Source organism: Euphorbia lathyris, chromosome 8, assembly GCF_963576675.1.
Source record: "Euphorbia lathyris chromosome 8, ddEupLath1.1, whole genome shotgun sequence".
NCBI lineage: Eukaryota > Viridiplantae > Streptophyta > Magnoliopsida > Malpighiales > Euphorbiaceae > Euphorbia > Euphorbia lathyris.
In genome coordinates this window covers 25,325,420-25,349,289 of record NC_088917.1, presented here as the reverse complement: position 1 = coordinate 25,349,289, position 23,870 = coordinate 25,325,420, and the positions used below count along the sequence as shown (strand labels likewise).

The following is a 23,870-nucleotide window of genomic DNA, read 5'->3' as shown; positions in this document are numbered from 1 at the left end:
AAAGGTAAGATCTCAAGTAATTGGTTATTTAATCGAAGTCCAATTGCTGAAGGAGGACTAATTGACACCAAAAGCTACTTCTGCCATTCATCATGGTTTGATACAAAATTAATCCTTAAAAGTTAAAACAACTGTAATACTTAAAGATTTTTGTCCGGCAACTCTCCGGTAGTGCACAAGAGAAGGATAGACGTTTAATGAAAGTAACCAAGAACCTGACCACCAACATTCCGTTCCATTGCCCGTTCATGATCAAGTACACCATCTGGAGTAGTTATCACAACATAACCATACTGCACATCGATAAATAAAAAAAAGGCATATAAATGAAGTGATGAAATCATTAATTATATAGTATCAAACAAACAAGATTATTATTGCATAATTGATGTAACAAAGATTAAAGACTAACCTGACGCGTAGGAAGTGTCCGCAATCTGTATTCTTCTATTTCCTTTGCTTTGATGTCTTGCCGGTAAGTCAGAGCCCGACAATCTTTTACCCTGCCTTGCAGTTCAACCGTTATCCTGCCCACTCTGTGTGGATCAAAAACCTGAAAATTCTTGATATATCCTGGAAAAATATATTATAAAACTTAAAAGCACTGAAAAAGTCGGACATAGGGTAAATTACTTAATAGCTCAAAAACTCTTATTGCAAAGAAAAATTAAGACAATAGCAGCTGGTAATGGTATGTTTCATTATTGAATAAACATTGTTTGTCAAAAGTGCAAGGCACAGCATAACACCAGAGGTACACAATCACACACGCACCACTAGGGAAACAAATAATTAAAATGTTCACATAACATTTAGATGATAATTTGTTAGTATCAATAATTAAACATAAGATATAACTAATGTAATATATGTATTGCAATGAGCCTAGGCCTAGCACTTGATGCTTTTGCAAAACAGTTAAAACATGGGTATACCTTGAAAACAACTTCAATGTATAACAAATAGTACAGAACAAGAGAACACGAGAATCACAATAACAAACTACTAGAAGAAACAAAAAGCATGTCAGCTCAGCATAAACAAATAAAATCATATACTTTAAATTTGGCTTATCAGTCAGCATCTGCTAGTGTTATTGGGTGACTATTGCAGTATTTACGCTACTATGAAGGGAAAAGTAATTTTTAATCTCAACATCAAAAGATTGACTGACATGATTACATTAACTGTTGAAACTTCTTCAAATTTTTCTTTGCAGTTGCTAATTTAACCAAAAACCCAGTCCTTGGTCAAACCAATAGGCATTAAAACAAAAAAATAACCTGCACCTATTGAAACACAAACACTGAACTGAAGCAAGAGACAACAAAAAGCTACTCTGTCAGGCGCAAAAAGAAAATGAAGATTATGCTGATTACAGAAAATAATAAATTAAAATAGACGAATGAACTGGAGAAGATTGCTACTTATCACCAAATTGTGTATGAATTTTAGCTTATAAATCTCAGATTAATTGGATTAACTGCATCTTATATTTGTGATAGACATATCAGGGCTCTTTACGTCAAATCATATTTATGCAAGGCCATTAAGCCTAAGGTATATTTGTGAAAGACATATCAGGGCTCTATACATCGAAATCATATTTATGCAATGCCATTAAGCCTAAGGTCCACCAATCATCAAAGTCTGTTGGAGCCTAATCACATATAAAACAAAGGTGTCCAAATATTGCATATAATATTGAAACTTGAAAGCAAATGTATCATAGCTCACAAGTATACAATAGGCCAAAAGAAGGCTAAAAAATTCATCACAGAACTGACCTACTATTCTATTGCAGAGCTAAAAACTATAAATCCAAAGTTCGTTTTTATTAATTTAATTGCGTATAATCTCTACATTCACAATTTCAAATAAACTTAAAATATCCACAATATCATTTTGTTGACCTACGGTCCACGGATCATCTTTTTACTAGGTATAAAATGATAGTATAATGGCTTCAAGTTCAGCTATGATCATCATCATAGTTATTAAAGGCACACTAAGCCACCAGGGGATTCTGGAGCCTAGGCGCAAGGTGCAAGCGTGCACCTGAGCAACACAAGGTGCTCTAAAGAAAAATATTATATAAAATCACAAATAACAGCAATTAATCTTTCTAAGATGCAACAAATAGTCAAATACGAAAACACATCCAATTATCCATAATCTTAATGAAAAAATTCTAACATGAAATAAGTTCCAAATTAACGATTAACTTTTCATAATAGATTCCAAATCTAAAGACTAAAGTTCAACCAAGTCCTAAGTTAATAAACTAATAGTCTAATAACTACTTCTTATCAAGATTAAAGTCTCCGTATTCACTACTCATCAAAGTCATTACCACCACTATCAGCATCTCCAATATCAAATTCATCTTGAAGGTCCTCAATCTCATCCCCTTCATCTTCAAGATACTCATCTACAAAGCTAGATTCTTCTTCCTCTTCATCTCTAAGAACTGTAGGAGTTCTTTCTTGAACACTAGAAGATGGTGCTTCAGCCTTCTACTTTGGCCTAGGCGTAGCACTTGAAGCAGAGGTATTCATGAAGTTTTTTCCTACTATAGTATGATAAGCACTTCCTTCAAACGTAAATGATATAGATAGGGAAGGGTTGAGATTGAAACAACCACTTCTTAACTTCCTAAAAGAATTGGTTGGCTTATAAAATAGTGCCTAGGAGCGGCTCCAACAAGGAGCTAGACTCACAAAGGCACAAGTCTCTTGAACAGAGTCTTCAGCTGAGGTGCACCTTTGATTACTATGACCGTGATTATTTAATTTAGCTAGCTCTTAAAATATGTAACAATAATTTGCTTTCAGTAATTAAAAGCAAGACCAATATCTCAACTCAAACAGGTCTAATCAAATTGCTCAAATTATCAATTTTGTTTTACCGAATAATATCAAGAGGCTCCAAAAAAAATCTTCTAGGATCAATATGCTGAAAGCCGCTAATACTAAACAAGGAATTAATTGATAATTAGATCACGATGTTGAATATGTGGAACATAGTTAGTAGATGGAATCAAATATGCGTTGCCAAATGGGAAATTACAGTGAACAATCCACATGAAAGAAAAAATACACAAAAATCAGCTAAAAACAAACCGAAATCGATTGAAGAAAATCTATGAAGATTGTATAGAGAAAATCAGTAAATCATAACCAGTTCCAGTACCAATACATGAAAATGAAAAGAAAACCTAAAGCAATTTATTAGATACCTCGATCTTTCATAATGTTGAGGAAAGAAGACATGACGGTAGAGATTGGCTTCAACTCGACCGTAGCTTTACCTCTCTTCTCGGCGTTCACAATTTTCCTCAACGCCTCATTCAATATCCTCCTCCCCATTTCTCCCCCACTATTTCTGTTTTCCTCTTCCTTTCGATAACCAGCAAAAACCTAAGGTTAAACCCCCAAGTCCCCAAGGCCCAAACACAGGAACCAGGACACAAGCAATACTTGAGATTTTACTTTTTCACGTTGCGCTGCGCTGGAGTAAAATAACAACCTGTCACTCAACTTTAGCTATAAGAAATTAGTATTTCAGGGTAAATTACAGCTAAAGTCTTTAAATTTTATTTTTTTTACTTTCTTTATTGTTTCAAAGGATAAGGTGCAAGTAGACCCGTAATGCTTATATCTAAAAACAATTTTACCTTTAATATTTAAAATGACGCAATTTTACTTTTAATCTTGGCAGTCAAGAGCAATACATAAATTATTCATCAAATTATCTTTTAAATCAAGAATCTTATCATCTACACTTTACATGTGCGTCACACGCCGTGTGGCCGAGAAGCAGAATCTCTGCTTCTCGAAATCTCAATTCGCACGGCGTTTTATTACTCATTAGTAACATTAAACGTAAAATTTAAAATATATATATGTATGTATATTGTATTTTGTACGAATTGGACAAAAAAAATTCAAATATTTCACCGAATTTAAAAATATTAATCTTCAATTCTATTATTAAATCATAAAAATATGAAAGTTTTTTTAAATCAACTTACGTACAATTGGTGCAGATTAAGAAACAAAATAATATGTGTTTTATAATAATAATATCTAAAATTGTCCAACTTGCCAACGTTAAAATCTGCTCTTGATTGCTAATGTTAAAGGTAAAATTACACTATTTTAGACGTTAATGATAAAATTACACCTATCTGTAAATGTTATGGATATTTTAAAAGTGGAAAGTCCATCGATTTTGTTTCTAAGCTTAAAAGTGGAAAGTCCATCAATTTTGTTATTAAAAATTAAAGCTAAAAAAATAAGTCTTAAATTTTAAATGTTTGTATTGAAAATGTTTAAATGATGTAACGATTCGATGAATGTTAAAAAGAAATATTCAATATCGTCTTATTATATAAGTTATTTTAGAAAGTGATTTTTTTTTAAACTATAAATCGTTTTAGTTTTTCAAAAATTTCTAGTTTGGTTTTTTTATCCAATCCCTGAATTTTTTTTTTGTTTGTTTTTCAATATATCCATGTGTTTTTTTAACATTCCAGTGCTTATTCCTCAACCATTATATATGAGATAATTTTTTTAAGTTGACTAATGTCAATTTATTAATTTAACTCTGTATTAATTATATTTTTTAATTTTGTATGAAAATTTCTATAATAACTTATATAATGGGACGGAAAGGGAGTTATTGATAATGTTTAGCTTGAAATTTTAAATTAAATAGTTTGACTTATCAAAATAAATAATTTTTAATTTAATTTAATATTTTAGGAGGTTAAAGAATTGTAGTTATGAAACGCACTTAAAGTAATTAAGTGATTAAACAATTCAATTAAGTGATCTTTTGAGTTTTTTAAAGCAAAATCTATTGATGAGCCTTAATAGGGCAAAAGTTCAACAAGGCATGCAAAATAAAACTCGGTAAAACACTATTGACAAGATGATAAATAGGAAGATTGAGCAAAAGCATGAGCCAACTCGTTTAATTATTGACTAACGAAATGGACTGGGTAAGAGTCGATAAAAGAAAGAAGTTTCCGATAACTAGCAAAAGTTTCCCAAATTCTGATCAATGTCATATTAATATTTTGATCAAAATTACCCGTATTTAGAGCGGTGAGGATTAAATCACTGACTTATCACCCAATTTGGTCCAAAGGCTTTGGTTGAAGCCTGCATTAAAACCATCAGGTTCGGTGGCTTTGGAAGGACCCATGTCAAAAAGTGCTGCTTGAACCTCCTCACAAACGAAAGCATTAGACAATCTTAGTCTGTGTCGGCTAGAGATAGTTGGGTACTAGAGATAGTATGTAGACAGTCTCGAAGAGGGATCTCTTCTGTGTACACCTCACTAAAGTGGTTTGAGATCATCTGTTTTAAGGTTTTTGAATACGATAATGTTGTTGACATGATGATTTATGTACAAGGTAATGTGTTAAAATAGTGACATGCAGACAATTTTTCACGTTCTAAACAATCATTGAATCTGATACAGATCGGTTTCGGGACGTGTTAGTTTTAATCGTAAACTAACAAAGATATTTCTTCTCTAGCTAAACTAGAAGGAGTTAATCCTGGTTTTATGAACTAAATCTATAGGAATAACGAAATCCTCATTGTTGAAGGTTAAAACCTTAATAAGCTTCTTGAAGAAGATGATAATATTGATTGATAAAAAAGTTAAGGAACAATTACAAGAAATAGATGTATTTATATCATCTCAAACCCTAAAACAAAATTACATAAAAGGCTAACTTACATAATTAATTAAAAAGTAAGGTTAGGGGTAAAATGTGGTAATAATAAGGAGGGGCATAAGTGTAAATATAGGAGTGACAGAGCTGTAATTGTTGAAACACCTTTCCACATGATTTTGATTTGACAAAATTATTTAAGTTAATCCCATGATTAAGATAATTAAATTTAAGTGCTTTAATTTAATTGTACTAATGAGTTTGTTCAATGTTGAGTAAGTTTACTAACGAGAACATGAACTAAGTGTTCAATGAAAAGAAAGAAAGAACGAAGTCAGCATGAGCAAAGACACACAGCAGAAGCTGAGTAAAATGTAACTCAGCCTTGTTAAAAGAAAAGTCTTCTTCAGAATAACGCTTGAAGGCGAAGTCGACCGAAGAAGCTGAGTAGAACGTAACTCAGCCCCGTTAAAAGAAATCTTGAAGGCAAAGCCAAACAATCGAGCTGAGTATTCATCAGGACAGCGCCAATGATCCGTTGACTAAAAGACAAAGCCCGACGCAGGTCTGCACCAATTCAGAAGTCTCAGAAATCCGCCTAGAGACCTTTTCGAGACGCATGGATCAACTGGCATCTAGCAAGAAGACAAAACTAGCGCTAGAAGAGGAACCTGGTGCAAGAAGACGAAACTGGCAAGCCTAACGCCTGCTAAAATCAGACGACATGATTGGCCTGCAATTCTGGATGCTGACCAATGAATGACGATTGAAGACCGTTACTCCCAATGGATATGTCCGAATTCAAATGATTTGAAGCTTCAGAATTCACTATAAAAGGACAAGTTCATCACTTGGATCCTTACGGCATATACAAGCAAATACATACAGAAAAGCAAATCCTCACAAGAGTGAAAATCCAAAATAGAAGCTGTCTGAAAAGAAAGCAAGTTCTTACACCCAGTTTCCAATTATTGTGTAAAAGTCTAGAGTGATTTTGTATTCATCTAAAGTGTTCTTCGTTTGAGAGAACAATTTTGTATCAATTGTAAAGGTTAGAAGAGTGAAGCTGAGTACTCGGTTTTAGTATTCAGCGGTAGATAAAATTTGAGTGTTCGGTTATAGCGCTCAGTAGGATTGAGTAGAAGAATAGGGGACGGTACTCTTGCATACTCAATTGCTTTGTAAACGGTTTGTGCTCTACCTTTAAAGAGCTCAGTAGTGGATTGAAAAAGCCCGGAGGGATTCTGGGGACTGGACGTAGGCTGTGAGGCCGAACCAGGATAAGACTGCTGAGTAATCTTTAACCCTTTCTTTTGATATATATGTATGTGTTGCTTGTTTAAATTACTCAGTATATAATTTATATAAGCCGACGCTGAGTAATCTGAGTGCTGAGTTGGAAGCTGACCTAAAGCGTTATTTCCCAACTCATAATTGAAACAGCTCTAGTCAGTGTCCGATTAAAGCTGTCTCACACTTCACTTAGCCTTGCTGACCTAAAGCTGAGTTAAATTATCAAACCTCTAATTAAGTCAGCATTATTAAGCGAAAAAGTTATATTAGTTCCTAACCCCCCCCCCCCCCTTGGAACTAATCATATTAAGTTACACGGGACCAACAAGTGGTATCAAAGCTCAGTAGCTCACTATTCAAGATAAAACTATCTTGAGCTGATCCCTATAAATGGCTGAGAACAGCACTCGTTTTCTTCCCGGAAATCAAACAACACAGTCCCTGAGGGATTATCTATTAGTCGGCCTCCTTTGTTCTTCGGGTCAAATTATACATTTTGGAAGAACAGAATGAAAAACTTCATTCAGGCAACAAACATGAGTGCATGGTTGGCTATAGTCCAAGGCCCGTTTGTTCCCTATGAAATTATTGACGGAGTAAAATCTATCAAGAGTGAGTCTAAGTGGTTAGAGGATGACCTTAAAAAATTACAAAATAATGCTTCGGCTATCAATATGCTTCACTGTGCATTAGATGTTGCAGAGTACAACAAAATTTCAGGTTGTGAGTCAGCACAGGAAATCTGGAAGAAGCTGGAGGTGACCTATAAAGGAACCAGCAAGGTCAAGGAGTCCAAGGTGAATCAACAAATGAGACTATACGAGTTGTTCGAGATGAATGATAATGAAGACATCTCAGAAATGAACGCAAGATTCACCAACATTATAAATAAGCTGAAGAGACTCGGCAAGAACTTCACAGAAGAAGAACAGGTGAAGAAAATCTTGAGAAGTCTCCCCAAGAGCTGGCAAGCTAAGAAGACGGTTGTGGAAGAAGCTCAGGACCTGACCACGTACAAATATGATGAGCTCATCAGATCTCTGCTGACCCATGAGATCTCCATGAAAAACTTTGAGGCTAAAGAGAAAACTGAGGACAAGAAGCAAAAATCTGTTGTCATGAAAGCCGACTCAACCGAAGCTGACTCATCAGATGATGAGGAGATGGCCATGTTTACCAGGAAGATGAAGAAGTTCTTTAGGAAAAGCGACAAGAACATCAAAAGGCCATTCAAAAGAAGTGATAAATACAGAGCTGAGTCTAGCGATAGCAGACATAAGAAGGACAGCTCCAAGCCTATTACTTGTTTCGAATGCCATCAAACTGGGCACATCAAGTCAAGTTGTCCTACTCTGAAAAAAGAAAAGAAGGGTAGTAGAAAGGCAATGGTGGCCACATGGAGTGACAGTGATGAGTCAACCTCATCAGAAGCTGATGCCACTGAGTCAGCAAACATCTGTTTAATGGCTGATGAAGCAGCTGACAACTGCCGATCTGAGCAAGTTGACCTCTCCGATGAATCCGATCATGAGGAACACTCTAATGAGGTAACGTCTATACCATTGCTTAGGAATGAAATGATTAATGCCCTGAGTGATCTTTATACACTGATCAAAAAGTGTAACAAGAAAATAGGAGCACTCAGCAGGCGGTGTGATGAGATTGAAGAGGTCAAACTCAGTGACCTCACACATCTACTCCAGGAAAATACCAGGCAAGATGAAAACCTAAAAATCAATGATCAGTTTGTCTCGGAAGTCCAATCAGATTCTAAGAAACTGAGAAAGGACATCACTTTAATACAGAACCAACTGAGCTCATCGACTAAGAAAAGGTTCTATCCAAATACTGATTATTCAAGTACTAGTCAGCAGAGACGGTACACTCAGCAGAACAGTCAGTGTGACTGTTGTGAAAAAAGAGGACACACTGTAAGTGTGTGTTGGTATGCTCAGCACCATCGTGCTGACCAAAAATGGAAACACCCTCAAAGGGTTGTTTATTGTGACTTTTGTGGGAAAGATGGCCACACCATAAATGTATGTCGTCACAAAATAAGATATGATGCTTCACCTGTTCATTCTAACAAACGAGGACCCAAAAAGAATTGGGTACCTAAAGATAACTAGTTCAATTGCAGGTAAGCCTGAGGTGCGTGGAGAAGTCAAAGCTGTGGTACATTGACAGCATATGCTCGAGGCATATGACTGGTGATGAAACTCAGTTCATCACACTTATGCATAAACGATGAGGAAATGTAAGTTTCGGAGACAACAAAAATGGTAAGATAGTGGAATCATGTACTATTGGAGGAAATCCTACTATTGAGTCAGTCTCCCTAGTCAGGGGTCTCAAATATAACCTATTGAGCATTGCTCAGCTATATGACAGCGGTAGAAAGGTTGTATTTGATGCCACTGAGTGTCGGATACTTGAGGGTAAAACAAATGATTTAATTTTAACTGCCCCTCGTGTTGACAATGTTTTCATGCTGAGTTTAGAAAAGAAGTTTTCGAAAAATATATGCTTAGTGTCAAATGAAGATAATTCCTGGCTATGGCATGAGACTTGGTCATGTAAGCATGGACCTCCTTGCCAAATTAGCAAGAAAGCAATTAGTTGAGGGTTTGCCCAAACTTAGATTTGAGAAGGATCAATTATGCAATGCTTGTCAGCAAAGAAAACAAACCAAAAAGTCTTTTCATAGTAAAAATGTAGTCTCAACCAAGCGTCCATTAGAATTACTACACTTGGATCTTTTCGGACCAGTCCAACCGCTGAGCTTGGGTGGTAAGAGATTTTCCTTGGTCATTGTAGATGATTTCTCTCGGTATACTTGGGTCATCTTGCTGAGCAGCAAGGATGAATCTTTTGAGATGTTCTCAACACTGATTAGAAAACTTGAAAATGATAAAGACCTAAAATTAGCTCACATCCGAAGTGATAATGGCAGAGAATTCAAAAACCAACAGTTTGATGAATTCTGTGAGGTCAGCGGCATTGACCATAATTTTTCTGCTCCTAGAACGCCTCAACAAAATGGGGTAGTTGAGAGGAAGAACAGAACCTTAGTTGAGATAGCCAGGACAATACTGAGTGAGAATAGGCTTCCAAAGTATTTCTGGGGTGAGGCTGTCAACACAGCTTGCTATATACTCAATAGGGCTTTAGTTAGACCTATACTTAAGAAAACCCCCTATGAACTTTGGAAAGGACGAAAACCCAACATTAGATATTTTCGTGCCTTTAGTTGTAAATGTTTTATTTTAAATACTAAAGACAACCTTGCTAAATTTGATTCTAAAGCTGATGAAGCTATCTTCTTAGGGTACTCAACAAACAGCAAAGCATATAGGGTGTTTAACAAAAGAACTCAGGTCGTAGAAGAGTTTATACATATTGAGTTCGATGAAACTGACCCTGCAGGAAAGACAAGTCAGCCTACCGAAGATGACCCATGCTCAGCTTCCGCTGACCAAATTGGAGCCACTGAGTCATCACCTCAAGGACTGACCAAAGGTAAAAATGAACCTGAAATTATCTTTGCTGACCAATATAATCCTGCAAAGACTGTTGAAACACCAACGCCTGAAAACTCAACACTACCAAAAGAGATCAAGATCCCAAAAGGACACTCATAGAAGTCAGTTCTTGATGCTGCTGAGAACACCCTGATGACCAGAAACCAACTCAGGAGATATCTCAGTAATGTTGCGTTCGTCTCAGTTCATGAACCGAAAAAATTCTCTAATGCTGAGCACGACGAATTCTGGATCAACGTTATGCAAGAGGAACTTGACCAATTCAAGAGAAACGAAGTATGGGATCTAGTGCCTAAACCAAAGAATCAAAAGACCATAGGAACAAAGTGGTATTTCGCAATAAGCTAGATAAACAAGGTAACGTAGTCAGGAACAAAGCCAGACTTGTAGCTCAAGGTTACAGTCAGCATGAAGGTATTGACTATGGTGAGACCTTTGCACCCGTAGCTAGATTAGAGGCAATAAAAATATTGTGTGCATATGCTAGCTTTATGAACTTTAAGCTGTTCCAAATGGATGTTAAAAGTGCTTTTCTTAATGGAGTTATAAATGAAGAGGTTTATGTTAGTCAGCCTCCGGGGTTTGAGGATCCGAAATTCCCAACCCATTTTATAAACTCAAAAAGGGTTTGTACGGCCTGAAGCAAGCACCACGTGCTTGGTATGAAAGGTTGACCAGTTTCCTGCTGACTAGGAACTATGTCAGGGGAAAAGCTGACATAACCATATTCATTAAGAAAAAGGGTAAAGATATCCTGTTGGCACAAATATATGTAGATGATATTGTCTTTGGTGCTACTAATGAAGCTATGTGCAAGGAGTTTAGCAAACAGATGCAAACTGAGTTTGAAATGTCAATGATGGGAGAACTCAACTTCTTCCTTGGACTTCAAATCAAACAAGGTAAAAATGGCATCTTCTTTAGTCAGACCAAGTATGCTAAGGAGATATTGAAAAAATTCGATATAGAAGGATGTAAGCCCATATCTACCCCAATGGGTACTGACACTGTGCTCTGTGCTGATGAGAAAGGTAAGTCAGTGGACAGCAAGTTATATCGAGGTATGATTGGCTCTCTACTTTATCTAACTGCTAGTAGGCCAGATATTCAGTACTCAGTATGTTACTGCGCTAGATATCAAGCTGACCCTAAGGAATCTTACTATATAGCTGTGAAAAGAATTTTTAGATATTTGCAGAGCTCAGTAAATGCAGGTTTATGGTATCCAAACACAAATGACTTCACACTCATTGGATACACTGACGCTGACTATGGACGAGACAAGCTGGAGCGTAAAAGCACTTCAGGAGGATGTCACTTCCTTGGAAGCTGTCTAGTGTCTTGGTTCAGCAAGAAGCAGTCGTCAGTTGCCCTGTCAACCACTGAAGCTGAGTACATTACTGTTGGAAGCTATGTGGCTCAAGTCATATGGATTAAGCAACAGTTGGAGGATTATGGAGTACAAACGAAGACAATCGAAGTCAAATGCGACAATAAAAGTGCCATTGACTTATCCAAAAATCCAATCCAACACAACAGGATGAAGCATGTCAGCATTAGGCATCACTTCATCAGAGACCATGTACTCAAGGGTGAGATCAAGCTGACCTATGTTCCAACAGATGAACAACTTGCAGATATCTTCACGAAGCCCTTGGCTCGTGAGCAGTTGAACATACTAAGGGAAGCTATCGGTATGTCTAATCCTCTTCAATAAGTTTTTTGCGCTAAATGAATATTGAGTGATTATAACATGCCGAGTGATTATTGCTTAATAAGTAACTATCATACGATGAGCTAACATGAATGACATAAAATCACCTTATGCTGAGTAGACATACATATTGAGTGATTACTATGTGATGAGTTACTAAGCATGCTAAACATCCCTTCTATACGAAACAACATGCTCGGAACTCCAAACGTTTAGTATCCTAGATACTGAGTAAAGCCACTTGCACAATTAATGCTAGCACGCGCATTTAAGTAGCCACCTAGGATGACGTAAGCGTTATGATTAGAAAACCATGCGCCGAATGTGTCATTAATGCCAGAGATAACTGTCGATTGATCAAATCGAGGACAAACCGCCATTCCGACTTATCATATCAACTCGAAACAACTATAAATAGTGGGCGATTTCCCACTAATTTCTCTTTACACTTGAAATCTTTGGCATTCGAATTGTCTCTCTCTCTCAATTCCCAAATCTTCTGCACATCTCAAATTCTCAAGAACACCATATCTAGCGATTCCCAGAACAACTCCGGCAAAGAATACGACGACAATCACTCCGACATCAATCCTCCATCTCCTACTGAGCAGTAATATCCGGAGACCTCCACAGAGTCTCAAGAACAAAACCACGGTCAGCGTGACCAATCTGTTCCCAAGGTCAGCATGCATCGTAAAAACCCTCAAGCTGACCAAGCAACTCCATCGAAAAAGAAGAAGGAGAAAACGACCGAGAAACCTAAGGAACGGACGTTCTCCCCGGTCTTCAAAAACGTCAAAAATCTTAAAGTTTTCTGTTCCCGCTGGTTCTCCAAAGGATTCGTAGAAGCTGAGAAACCCTTTTGCGAGTGGATTTCAAAGAATGGCTGGACCGAACTCTTCTCTCTCCCTGGAACCACTTACCCGCAGTTGGTGAGGGAATTCTACACGAATCTAAGAGTGGCCGATGATAATGATGACTACATGATCACCAAGGTCAAGAACAAGGATATCATCATCACCCCGTCTTATCTAGCTAAACTGCTAAAGCTGAAGGAAAAAGGATATGAACTCAGGTGCACAAACGACTACCTGCGCGTTAATTACGTTGTTGAGTTCTGTAAATCCAAGAACCACAAAGGAGAAATTTCTAGCACCTGCATGGGTCAGCCTCAAAAACAAGCTCATTATATCCTGACCAACTTCTTGTTCCCCAAGGTCAACTCCTCCTCCTCAGCTTCCAACTTTGAGCAGTGCTTCATCTGGCACATGCTGAACTACAAACCGCTCAATATGCCCGTGTTTCTCATTGGGGCTTTTCAACGCAGCACCGGGATCCTCAGAATGGGTTCTCTCATCACCAGAATACTTCAGGATCACCAGGTCAGCTTAGTAGAAGAAATTAAGATCGAGGGCACAGAGATCACCTCTGCAGTACTGTTCGACTTAGCTCACAGCCAACCCATCAAACCTAAGAAAGGAAAGGGGGCTATGGTTGAAGAAGCACACGCTGAGGAAGATATGGTTGAAGGGGATAATATGGTTGAAGGGGCAGATGCTGAGCAAACCAAGAAGGGGAAGAAAGTTCTGGTAGAAGAAGCACTGGCTGTGCGGACCAGAAAGGAGAAAAAGAGGAAAGCTGACCAATCCTCAAGTCCTTAAACCAAAGACATCAATAAAGCTCCCAAGAAGATCAGGATTGTGTCTAGTGCGAAGAAAGCTGCTTATGCTGAGCCAGCTCAAGGGGAACCTAAGTCAGCTGAAGGCAATAAGAAGAGAGCTGAGCCTGAGGAAGAAAGTGAGGAAACACCTGATCAGCCTCTAAAGAGGAAGAAAACCTCTGGGTTGAAGCCGATAGATGCTAACCCACCTGACTTTGTGATCACAAAGGAATCACACTTCACGCGAAGTCAAGAAATTGATTTGGAGAAAACTCCTTATGATCAGGAGGAAGACCAGGACGGTGCTGAAGGTCAGCCTCAAACTGACAAGATGGGTTCTGCTGAGCCAAGTAACACAGGTGCTGCTGAGCAACCTGCTGAGAACCAAACTGAGTCACCAGTGAAGGACAAAGTTGTGGAAGGCCTTGATGCTGACCTTGGACTCAACTCTTCCTCTGAATCCCTTGACTCTATTACTGCTGATCCTTCACCTCCAACCAACACTCAAAAGGACAACACGGAAAAGCGGTTCAAATGCAAAGCTCTGAAACCCAAAGTCATAGACTTATTGGATGAATCTCCGCTGAGGGACCCAATCACTGATCTCACTGGACTTCAATAGCAGTTCTTCACAGACATCATTGAACCTACTCCCGACCAAGTGAAGGAAAAACAAGCCTCTGTTTCTCAGGCTAAGGAACAAGCCGACCCAAAAGCTACTAAGGGTCCAATCTCTGTCGACACTTCTGCTCATCCTTACACTGAGCAAGTGCTCGAAGTCCATGCTACTCAACCCAACGAGTCAGCAAAGGAAACTCCTCTTGCTCAAGCCAGCTCTAAGTTGCCTCATCCTCAAAACTCTACTCAACCTCAGACTAGCACTGAGCAGGTCAATAACCCTGCTGATCAAACTCTTCCTACTCCTATCAAGCAGACAGAAAACCAGTCAGCTCCTGCTGCCGGACTAGATAAAAGTGCAGCTGCTGACCAAGCTGGAACCTCCACTTCCAAGCAGCACCAAACACCTCATCCATCCGGTGTTGACAACATTACGGCCCCTGAGCATAACACTAGTGAATCCTACACTTATCTGAATGCTTCTGAGTATGGAAGGAAAATCATTGACTCAGCTTAAGCTCTACTTCAAGATATTCATCAGTCTCACGCCGATGCTGCTGGGTCTATTCCTGCTGAGCCAATCCAATTCTCCTTTGTCACTCAACTTCTGACCGAACTTAAGGGTCTCAAGGAACTGATGAGTGTTATGACTTCCTTAATCTCTCAGCAGCCCAAGCAAGAATCCATAATGAAGCTGGCTGAACTCCAGCTAATGATGGTGAATCACATGAACTCCATCCAAGGCCAACTTAATGCCTTATCAACTGAGAACTCAACATCTGCAACCTCTACTGAGGTCAATCAACTTTTCTTCCAGCTGACCTCTGAGCTGACCGGATCTCGTGATCTTATCTCCTCCTCTTCTCAGTGCTCCATATAACAGATTTGTGAAGCCATTCGCCTACTCAACCTGAGCAAAGAGGAAATGGATACTGACCAAGTCAAGACCAACGAGATTCTGCAATGCACTCAATCAACACTTGCGCATGTTCGACATATAAATGTTCAACGTCAGTCATATGACACTGCATTCCTCAGGATGTATCATCAATCCTATACACGGATGACGGACTCAATCAGTTGGATTGGGAAGTCACTTGAGTATCTACTTAGTATGCTCAGCGCTAATATCAAGATCTCTGCTTCAAATATGGCTGATGGCATGCAAGTGTTTAAAGGTCTTAGGGAGAGTACAGGTCACATGCAGCACTACTCCTCCATCCTGACTTGTGCTGTTCAACAAGGGCAGTTTCTTGCTCCTCCGCTTTAATCGAATGATGCTGGCAAAACGGGGGAGAAAGAACAAGCTAAGCAAGCTGCTGGAACTCAGCAGAAACCGGGGGGAAAAGCTAAGGATAAACAGCCAGCTGCCGGAACTCAGCAGAAGCCTGGTTCAACTTCTGCTGTCCCGAGCACCCATACTCAGCAACAACGAACAACCAAGCCAGGCCAAACCAAACCCAAGTCAAATCAAGTTCAAGCCAATATTAAGCGATAGAACTAGCAATAGTCATAACTTGTAAATTATGTTTTTTTTTTTGCATGTTCTTGCTGCTGAGTACTTATATATATATAAGCATTTTTTATCCAAACTGATTATATTTTTTTATGTGATGCTTACTTGCTGTGTTCATATGATGAACTGTCTGATATAATTATCCATTGAACAACAATCAAACAAAGCTTGTGAACTCAAAAATTAAACAAGTTAATATACTCAGCACACTTCCAACTCTGATACCTATATTTGAAACTGAGTAATGACTGAATATTCCAAGCATTGACCTACTTTTGAAAACTGACCTTAGGCTCATCTGAATTAGATCTTGGAAGGTCTAGAATTGAACTAAGTGAGTAAAGGCATGCCTTAGTTTCACTCGATTAGATCTTAGAAGGTTTAGAGTTGAATTAAGTCAATAGATGCAACCCTTACGGGGGAGTAATTTCAGAAGCGTGAGAAAGGTCAACTATCATGGGGAACCTCAACGCTGAGTTCCATAATTAAATACTTTTGCCAACATCAAAATGGGGGAGTTTGTTGAAACACCTTTCCACATGATTTTGATTTAATAAAATTATTTAAGTTAATCCCATGATTAAGATAATTAAATTTAAGTGCTTTGATTTAATTGTACTAATGAGTTTGTTCAATGTTGAGTAAGTTTACTAACGAGAACAGGAACTAAGTGTTCAATAAAAAGAAAGACAGAACAAAGTCAGCATGAGCAAAGACACATAGCAGAAGCTGAGTAAAATGCAACTCAGCCTTGTTAAAAGAAAAGTCTTCTTCAGAATAACGCTTGAAGGCGAAGCCGACCGAAGAAGTTGAGTAGAACGTAACTCAGCCCCGTTAAAAGAAATCTTGAAGGCAAAGCCAAACAATCAAGCTGAGTATTCGTCAGGACAGCGCCAATGATCCGTTGACTAAAAGACAAAGCCCGACACAGGTGATAAGTCTCCAATTCAACGTTCAAATGTCCATTTTAGTGTTAGGTTGTTTAATTAATTTGGTGTTATTTTGGGTAGTATTGCTTGTTTTGGTTTGATTTGCCTCCACATGACTTAAATGATTAAAAGGAGCAGAATTGGGCTTAATTGAAGAAACTTTGGACCAAAAAGGAATTTGGTACTGAATTAAAGGAGCTTAAACGAGAATGGAGTTAGTCTTGCCCAGGACTAAGGACCTCCGAATGTGCTGATGTTCAAATTGACCAGGACCTTTTCCTACTCGAAAAAGAAGGCATGAAATCAGGGATTTGAAATTTGTAAAAGAGGTTGCTGATTTAGATAGATATTATTTGGTTACCTAACTTTTAGGAGTGGGTTTTCTCTATAAATAGAAGATGAACAAAAACTTCTTCTTTTAGGTTTTTTTCTCTTTTTGGGTTCTTAGTTAGCTTTATTTATTTTTATCTTTAATGGTTATCATAGTCGAATTCATGACTATGTGTAGCTAAACACTTTATCGATTAAGGGATTAATCAAAGGCTAGCATTATTTCCAATTGTGAGATTGTTGTTCTTAATTTCAGTAATCTAATTTTATGTGATATGTTTACATATTTATCGATCTATGAAATCAGACCTTCAATGAAAGTTTAGGTTACAGTTCGGTCGGGCTTCAGCTTTTTCATTCATTGAAACAACGTTAGGCTATAGGATTTGTAATCATCTGAAATCCTAACTATGTTCAAGCGCATAAACATGTGATTTGGTTTAAATCGGAATCGCTAAGAATTCGGTTAACTTAGATTGGGTCCTTCTAATCCCTAATGCTTTCGACAGATTAAATTCTAAGCGCTAAGCTAGAACTGTCTGGCCGAATAGGGGCTTATCTTTAGGTGCTCTAGGATTTGCTTTACAATTAATGAAGGATTAGGTCGGGAATGAATAAGGAACGACTATAACCAATCCAGATTATGTCATTTATGATATCATCTCACTTTCAATGATCAATAAGGAAATAATTGTTCAGCCTGCGAATTTCCCTTGATCGAAATTCCATCATATAAGAATCACCAATTTAATTTCATTTCAATTTTGCAAATTTATTTATTCATTAATCAACAATTTCAACCCCCCTATTTACTTTTTGTTAATTGCTTGGTTATATTTGTGATTAGATCAGTATTAATCCTTTGGGTACGACCTTTACTTGCTCTTTTACAATCTGTTTTTCGCTAAGTGAAGTTATAATTATCTTTGGTGGATTCGACACCCACCAACAGGTCTGCACCAATTCAGAAGTCTCGGAAATCCGCCTAGAGACCTTTTCGAGACGCATGGATCAACTGGCATCTAGCAAGAAGACAAAACTGGTGCTAGAAGATGAAACTGGCAAGCCTGACGCCTGCTAAAATCAGACGACATGATTGGCCTACAATTCTGGATGCTGACCAATGAATGACGATTGAAGACCGTTACTCCCAACGGATATGTCGGAATTCAAATGATTTGAAGCTTCAGAATTCACTATAAAAGGACAAGTTCATCACTTGGATCCTTATGGCATATACAAGCAAATACAGACAGAAAAGAAAATCCTCACAAGAGTGAAAATCCAAAATAGAAGCTGTCTAAAAAGAAAGCAAGTTCTTACACTCAATTTCCAATCATTGTGTAAAAGTCTAGAGTGAATTTATATTCATATAAAGTGTTCTTCGTTTTGAGAGAACAATTTTGTATCAATTGTAAAGGTTAGAAGAGTGAAGCTGAGTACTCGGTTTTAGTACTCAGCGGTAGAGAAAATCTGAGTGTTCGGTTATAGCGCTCAATAGGATTGAGTAGAAGAATAGAGGACGGTACACTTGCATACTCAATTGCTTTGTAAACGGTTTGTGCTCTACCTTTAAAGAGCTCAGTAGTGGATTGAAAAAGCCCGGAGGGATTCTGGGGACTGGACGTAGGCGGTGAGGCCGAACCAGGATAAGACTGCTGAGTAATCTCTAACCCTTTCTTTTGATATATATGTATGTATTGCTTGTTTAAATTACTCAGTATATAATTTATATAAGCCGACGTTGAGTAATCTGAGTGCTGAGTTGGAAGCTGACCTAAAGCGTTATTTTCCAACTCACAATTGAAACAGCTCTAGTCAGTGTCCGATTAAAGCTGTCTCACACTTCACTCAGCCTTGCTGACCTATAGCTGAGTTAAATTATCAAACCTCTAATTAAGTCAGCATTATTAAGCGAAAAAGTTATATTAGTTCCTAACCCCCCCTTGGAACTTATCATATTAAGTTACACGGGACCAACAATAATTAGGGAGAAAGCTGGAGTAAGGAACAAGTTCATTAAAATGAATCCACGCGGAGCGTGCCTAATTCCAAGCTCCGCGTGGATTGGTCTCTGGACTTTTCTCTGGATCAATCCTTCATTCACGCGAAGCGTGCTTTCCCTCAAGCGGAGCGTGCCCAAATTCAAACGGAGCGTGGATTGGCTGTTGGACTTTTCTCCGGATCAAACCTTCCTTCACGCGGAGCGTGCCTGAGCTGCCGAGCTGTTGACCTGCTGTGTGACACTGTTTTAGCCTCTTTACTCGCTTATTGCTCGTGCTTGGTTCTTCCTCCGACTTCCCTCGTCCGGACCCGATCCTCCAAGGAGATGTCCTGCATCAGAATCACAAACATAACTGGATCGTTTAATTTTTTTAATAGGTTAAAAACAAATTTTTTTATCTTTTTTGTAATAATTTAATGTATTTATTTAAAATATCACGACTTAATGTGTTAAAAAATTAATTGAAATTTAAAATATTAAAACCTTAATGTGTTTGAACATTTAAAAATTTAAGAGTTTAATCAACAAAATTTGAAGTAATTAAGCGTTTAAATATAAATTTTTTGTTTTCTTCTTAACCCGTGGTATATAGCGGTCAAGTTGGATGTATTTACTAAAAACAAGAAAGCCAATAAACGCTTCGTTTTGTTTCATCGACGATTAGGGTTTTTGAAGGACTACAAAATCGACGCCTGAACTCAATTCAAAGAAACGCGCGTCTTAAACCCTCCTCTCTTCAACATCTTTCTCTCCTCATCAGGAGTAAGTTCTCAATTTTCAGATCTGTATCTATTCTCCATTCAGATCTTCTTTCTCTTTCATTTGTATATTATGATACTACCTTTAATTGTGTTTTTTCTGTGTCACAGTTGTGAAATAGGTGGCTGAAAATGGCGACAGTTCCAGGGCAGTTGATTTGGGAGATCGTGAAGAGGAATAACTCATTTCTCGTGAAAGAGTTTGGCAGAGGCAACGCCGGCGTTCAGTTTAGCAAGGAGAGCAACAACCTGTACAACCTCAACTCTTTCAAGTACTCTGGTAAATACAATTTTTTTGAGGCTTAAAGTATTATTTGGCTCTGACTTATAAGAAATGTTTGCATATTTAGTCCAATTTAGCGTGTATGCTAGGAGTCCCATTAAATCGTGCATCAGTGGATAAGAATTTATGTTCTCCAACTTGTAGAAACCGAGAAACAATTGTTTTGCGGGTGGGAAATATTATATGAAAATTGAGCCGACTATGCAGATTGGCGAAATATTATAACAGTTGTGTTGCAATTAGCAATTGTCAAATGTGAATATTTAAGGTGTCTTTGATTGCTATACGTCAATGTCACAAAATAATATTTCAGAAGGTAACGGTAATAGTTCAGAGGGTAAGATAATAGCTCATAAATATTTTTGGTAGCTCAGGGGTTTAAAGCTTTCCTGAATTCAATTGCGTTAAGTTCTGGGCTTGTAATGGTTTGAAATATGAATTGGTTTTGTATTTTGGTATCAGGATTGGCGAATAAGAAGACTGTTAGTATTCAGCCAGGAGGCAAGGATCTCTCCGTAGTGTTGGCGACCTCGAAGACTAAGAAGCAGAACAAACCTGCCAGTTTGCTACACAAGTCAGTCATGAGGAAGGAGTTCCGAAGCATGGCTAAGGCTGTTGCTAATCAGGTACCCTAACATTTTTACCATTGATTGGAATTCCAGAATTTAAAATAAGCTTACTTGAATTTAGTTTTGATTTAGAAAGCTTAGTTGTAAAAGACCAAATGGAGTTAGTTAATTATTATTGATTTCCCTAGTTTTTCAGGATTTTTTGCAACAAAAAAAAAATGCTTGGTTTCTTCCTGCATGAAAGGACTTCAAAGGATGAGCTTGAAACCCAATAGCAAGAGTTACTAGTTAAAGATTGAATAGAACGAATTAGTACTCAAGGAATAGTTTTTTATTGCTCTAAATCTTTTTTGCTTCTGTTCAGTCCTCAGGCTGTTGATTTCTTTTTCTGATTCAAATTTCAAGTGAAACATGATGCAACTTCTTATTTAAGCAATGATGAAAAAGCTAACATGTAAGAAGATCTTTTAGGCTTTGATTGTACAATGGTTTAGAGGGGTTAATAAGGGAAAGGTTAGAAGAGTAAATAATAAGGAGCATAGTTGTTAAAGGTGATTCTTACTCAAAGCTCAAGGTAGTGAGCCTTGGTACACAAGGTGAGGCGCAGTTTAAAAGGCTCTCGCCTTGTGTGCCTCGACTGGGCTTCGGAGCCTGAGTCAAGGTGTGCCTGAGTCACATATACTGTTTTCACTAGGGTCTTTTTTATTATTGTTTTGTGTAAAATAAATGGTTGATTAATCTCAACTACTAATTTAATTTAGGGTAAAGTTCAAATAAAACCCTTGTGGTTTCACTAATTTCCAGATAAAGGACTGTGGTTTACTTTTTGTCAAAACAAGGATTGAGGTTTCAAACTTGGATTAATGCTTTTAAAACCATCTTGAACGACCTGAAAATGAAAATTTTCAAGAATTAAAGTTGTTCAATTTCATATTTCCTATGGAACTACATTTTCGATTTTCGAAAATCATCTTTTTTGGAACTTTCTCTCTCTATATACTAACTTTTTCTCTCTTTACCAAACATCATCTAAACAATCTCAAAATAAAAAAGTTGAAGAATTAAAGTTGCTTAAGTTAAAAACCTCAATCCTCGTTTTGACAAAAAGTAAACCACAATCTTTTATCTGAAAATTAGTGAAACCAAAGAGGTTTTATTTGAACTTATGTCAAGAGATGTAAATAAGAATAGTAACATATACTGTTTTCACTAATTTTTTTTTTATATATATTACTGTTTTATGCTAATGTCTCGATGAAGTATGAACTTAACTTGGTGTTTTTTACATTTAGTGTTATGTTTTTGTGTGTGTGCTTGTGTGTATAATATATTTTCTGTTCCTCGGGCGTGTGCCTTGCGGTGCGCCTTTAACAACTATGATAAGTAGGCAGTGAATTGAGAGGGTAATAGCATACAAGGGTTGATGAAGGGTTAAAAACCCTCCGATTCCCTTGGGTGTAAACTTCATATTACTAAATTAACATTGGCTCATTTATTCTTACCAAAAAAAAAAAAACATTGGCTCATTTATTTAATACCAATATTATCTCTCCCTTTTTAACTCAAATCTCGCACAAGTTTAGTTGATTATTTGATTCAATATCGTCGGTAGCGTTTTTTTTTTTTTTTTTGAAATAGTTTCCCCTTAGAATAAGAAATGGGGACAGTTTTACTTGTTCTCCTCGTGTAATTGTCAAGGTGTACACAAATAGTTTGTTTCAAGTTCTGTAATTTTTTAGCTAAAAATGAATTTCAAATCTTTATCTATACATTTAAATTAATGACAGTAGAATCATGGAAAAGAAGGGACTGACCATACCTTGTTTGGAAGGAAAGCATGGGGTTGTTAGTGGCCATACCTACATCATGTTTGATTTGAAGGAAGTTTAGTTTGTAAATTCCGAGTCTAAATTGGCATGCTATCCGATAAATAACACGATTAATTACTTGATCTAGTTTTGGATAAATATCTCGCAATAATTTCAATTGTTTTGGTTGCATATCAGAAAGCATGTAAATGGATGAAAACGATAGAATAGGACCTGAGATTAGAGTTACAAAAGAGGGGGAGAGGGTTAATACTTGTATTAAATGAATGAGATAAGTATAATTTAGTAACATGAATTTTATAACCCTCTAACTCTCCAATTTGGTGGCTTAAAAATTGGAAGTGAATCGAAAACTTTTAACCCGTCATTCAACCCTTGTACACTGTTATTTCTCAATTTCCTCCCTTCCAAACAAGAGTTATGGTATCCCTTCCTGACCCTTGCTTTATTAACCCCTCTAAACTCTTCATCCAGTCAAAGCCTTAGTGGTTCTTCAGTTAGATATACTTGTTATGCTTGGCTTGTGAGCTTCCCTATGGAACTCTTGAATGCTCTTTTGATGTATTTTTCTTTTATTTTTGCAAGTTGAGTTTGAACCTCTACTGACTGATCTTTTTGACTGCTGTTGCTTATTGGGTTCTTTTTTGTTTGTTATTCATATAAATAAGCTTGTAATTGTGGAGTTTGGAGGGTTGGTAGCTTTTGTTAATTTTAACAATATTCCATGGTATTCTTTGAATCGAAACATCACTTAATGGGCTACTCGGCTCTTGTTTTCAGGTTGGAGATAACTACTACAGGCCTGATTTGAAGAATGCGGCCCTTGCTAAGCTTAGCGCCGTGCACAAGAGCCTTAAAGTTTCCAAGTCTGGTGCCAAGAAGAGAAACAGGCAGGTGAGGAAGTGAGATACTTGAGAATGGTGTTTGAATCCTAGTGAGGTTAATCTTTCTCGTTTTACAGTAGACGCCCTTGATTTTGATTTCATCCACCTTGGGTCTTTTTTTTTTTTCTTTTGGAAGTTGTAGTTGTTAGGAACATGTTAAATCTGTACCAACATTATAAAAAAATATGTAAGAATGGAGTATATCATAAAATATGTTAGTAATGGGATGATATAAAATATTTTTATGCGCA

General features: G+C 37.4%; 2 protein-coding genes across 2 annotated transcripts; one reads left to right on the top strand and one right to left on the bottom strand.

The window, feature by feature from the left end:
* Positions 1–3,484, bottom strand: LOC136201929 (small ribosomal subunit protein uS8my). The gene is made up of 3 exons (XM_065992309.1): positions 3,239–3,484; positions 413–573; positions 1–293 (listed from the first exon to the last, which is right to left on the bottom strand). Exons 1-3 carry the CDS (start codon positions 3,366–3,368, stop codon positions 195–197), a joined length of 390 nt encoding a protein of 129 aa, XP_065848381.1. The 5' UTR covers positions 3,369–3,484; the 3' UTR covers positions 1–194.
* A 16,417-nt stretch (positions 3,485–19,901) lies between these two features.
* LOC136203642 (large ribosomal subunit protein eL28y) lies at positions 19,902–23,870 on the top strand. The gene is made up of 4 exons (XM_065994841.1): positions 19,902–20,058; positions 20,166–20,334; positions 20,800–20,963; positions 23,516–23,870. The coding sequence occupies exons 2-4, from the start codon at positions 20,187–20,189 to the stop codon at positions 23,639–23,641; spliced, it is 438 nt and encodes a 145-aa protein (XP_065850913.1). The 5' UTR covers positions 19,902–20,058; positions 20,166–20,186; the 3' UTR covers positions 23,642–23,870.

What these genes read in the sequence shown, in the direction of transcription:
- LOC136201929 (XM_065992309.1), bottom strand. Translation starts at nt 3,368, where the DNA reads ATGGGGAGGAGGATATTGAATGAGGCGTTGAGGAAAATTGTGAACGCC. An exon ending in CAACATTATGAAAGATCGAG is followed by an intron (nt 574 to 3,238) that starts GTATCTAATAAA and finishes ATATTTTTCCAG; the next exon opens with GATATATCAAGAATTTTCAG. An exon ending in GGACACTTCCTACGCGTCAG is followed by an intron (nt 294 to 412) that starts GTTAGTCTTTAA and finishes ATCGATGTGCAG; the next exon opens with TATGGTTATGTTGTGATAAC.
- LOC136203642 (XM_065994841.1), top strand. Translation starts at nt 20,187, where the DNA reads ATGGCGACAGTTCCAGGGCAGTTGATTTGGGAGATCGTGAAGAGGAAT. An exon ending in CAACTCTTTCAAGTACTCTG is followed by an intron (nt 20,335 to 20,799) that starts GTAAATACAATT and finishes TTTTGGTATCAG; the next exon opens with GATTGGCGAATAAGAAGACT. An exon ending in CTAAGGCTGTTGCTAATCAG is followed by an intron (nt 20,964 to 23,515) that starts GTACCCTAACAT and finishes TCTTGTTTTCAG; the next exon opens with GTTGGAGATAACTACTACAG.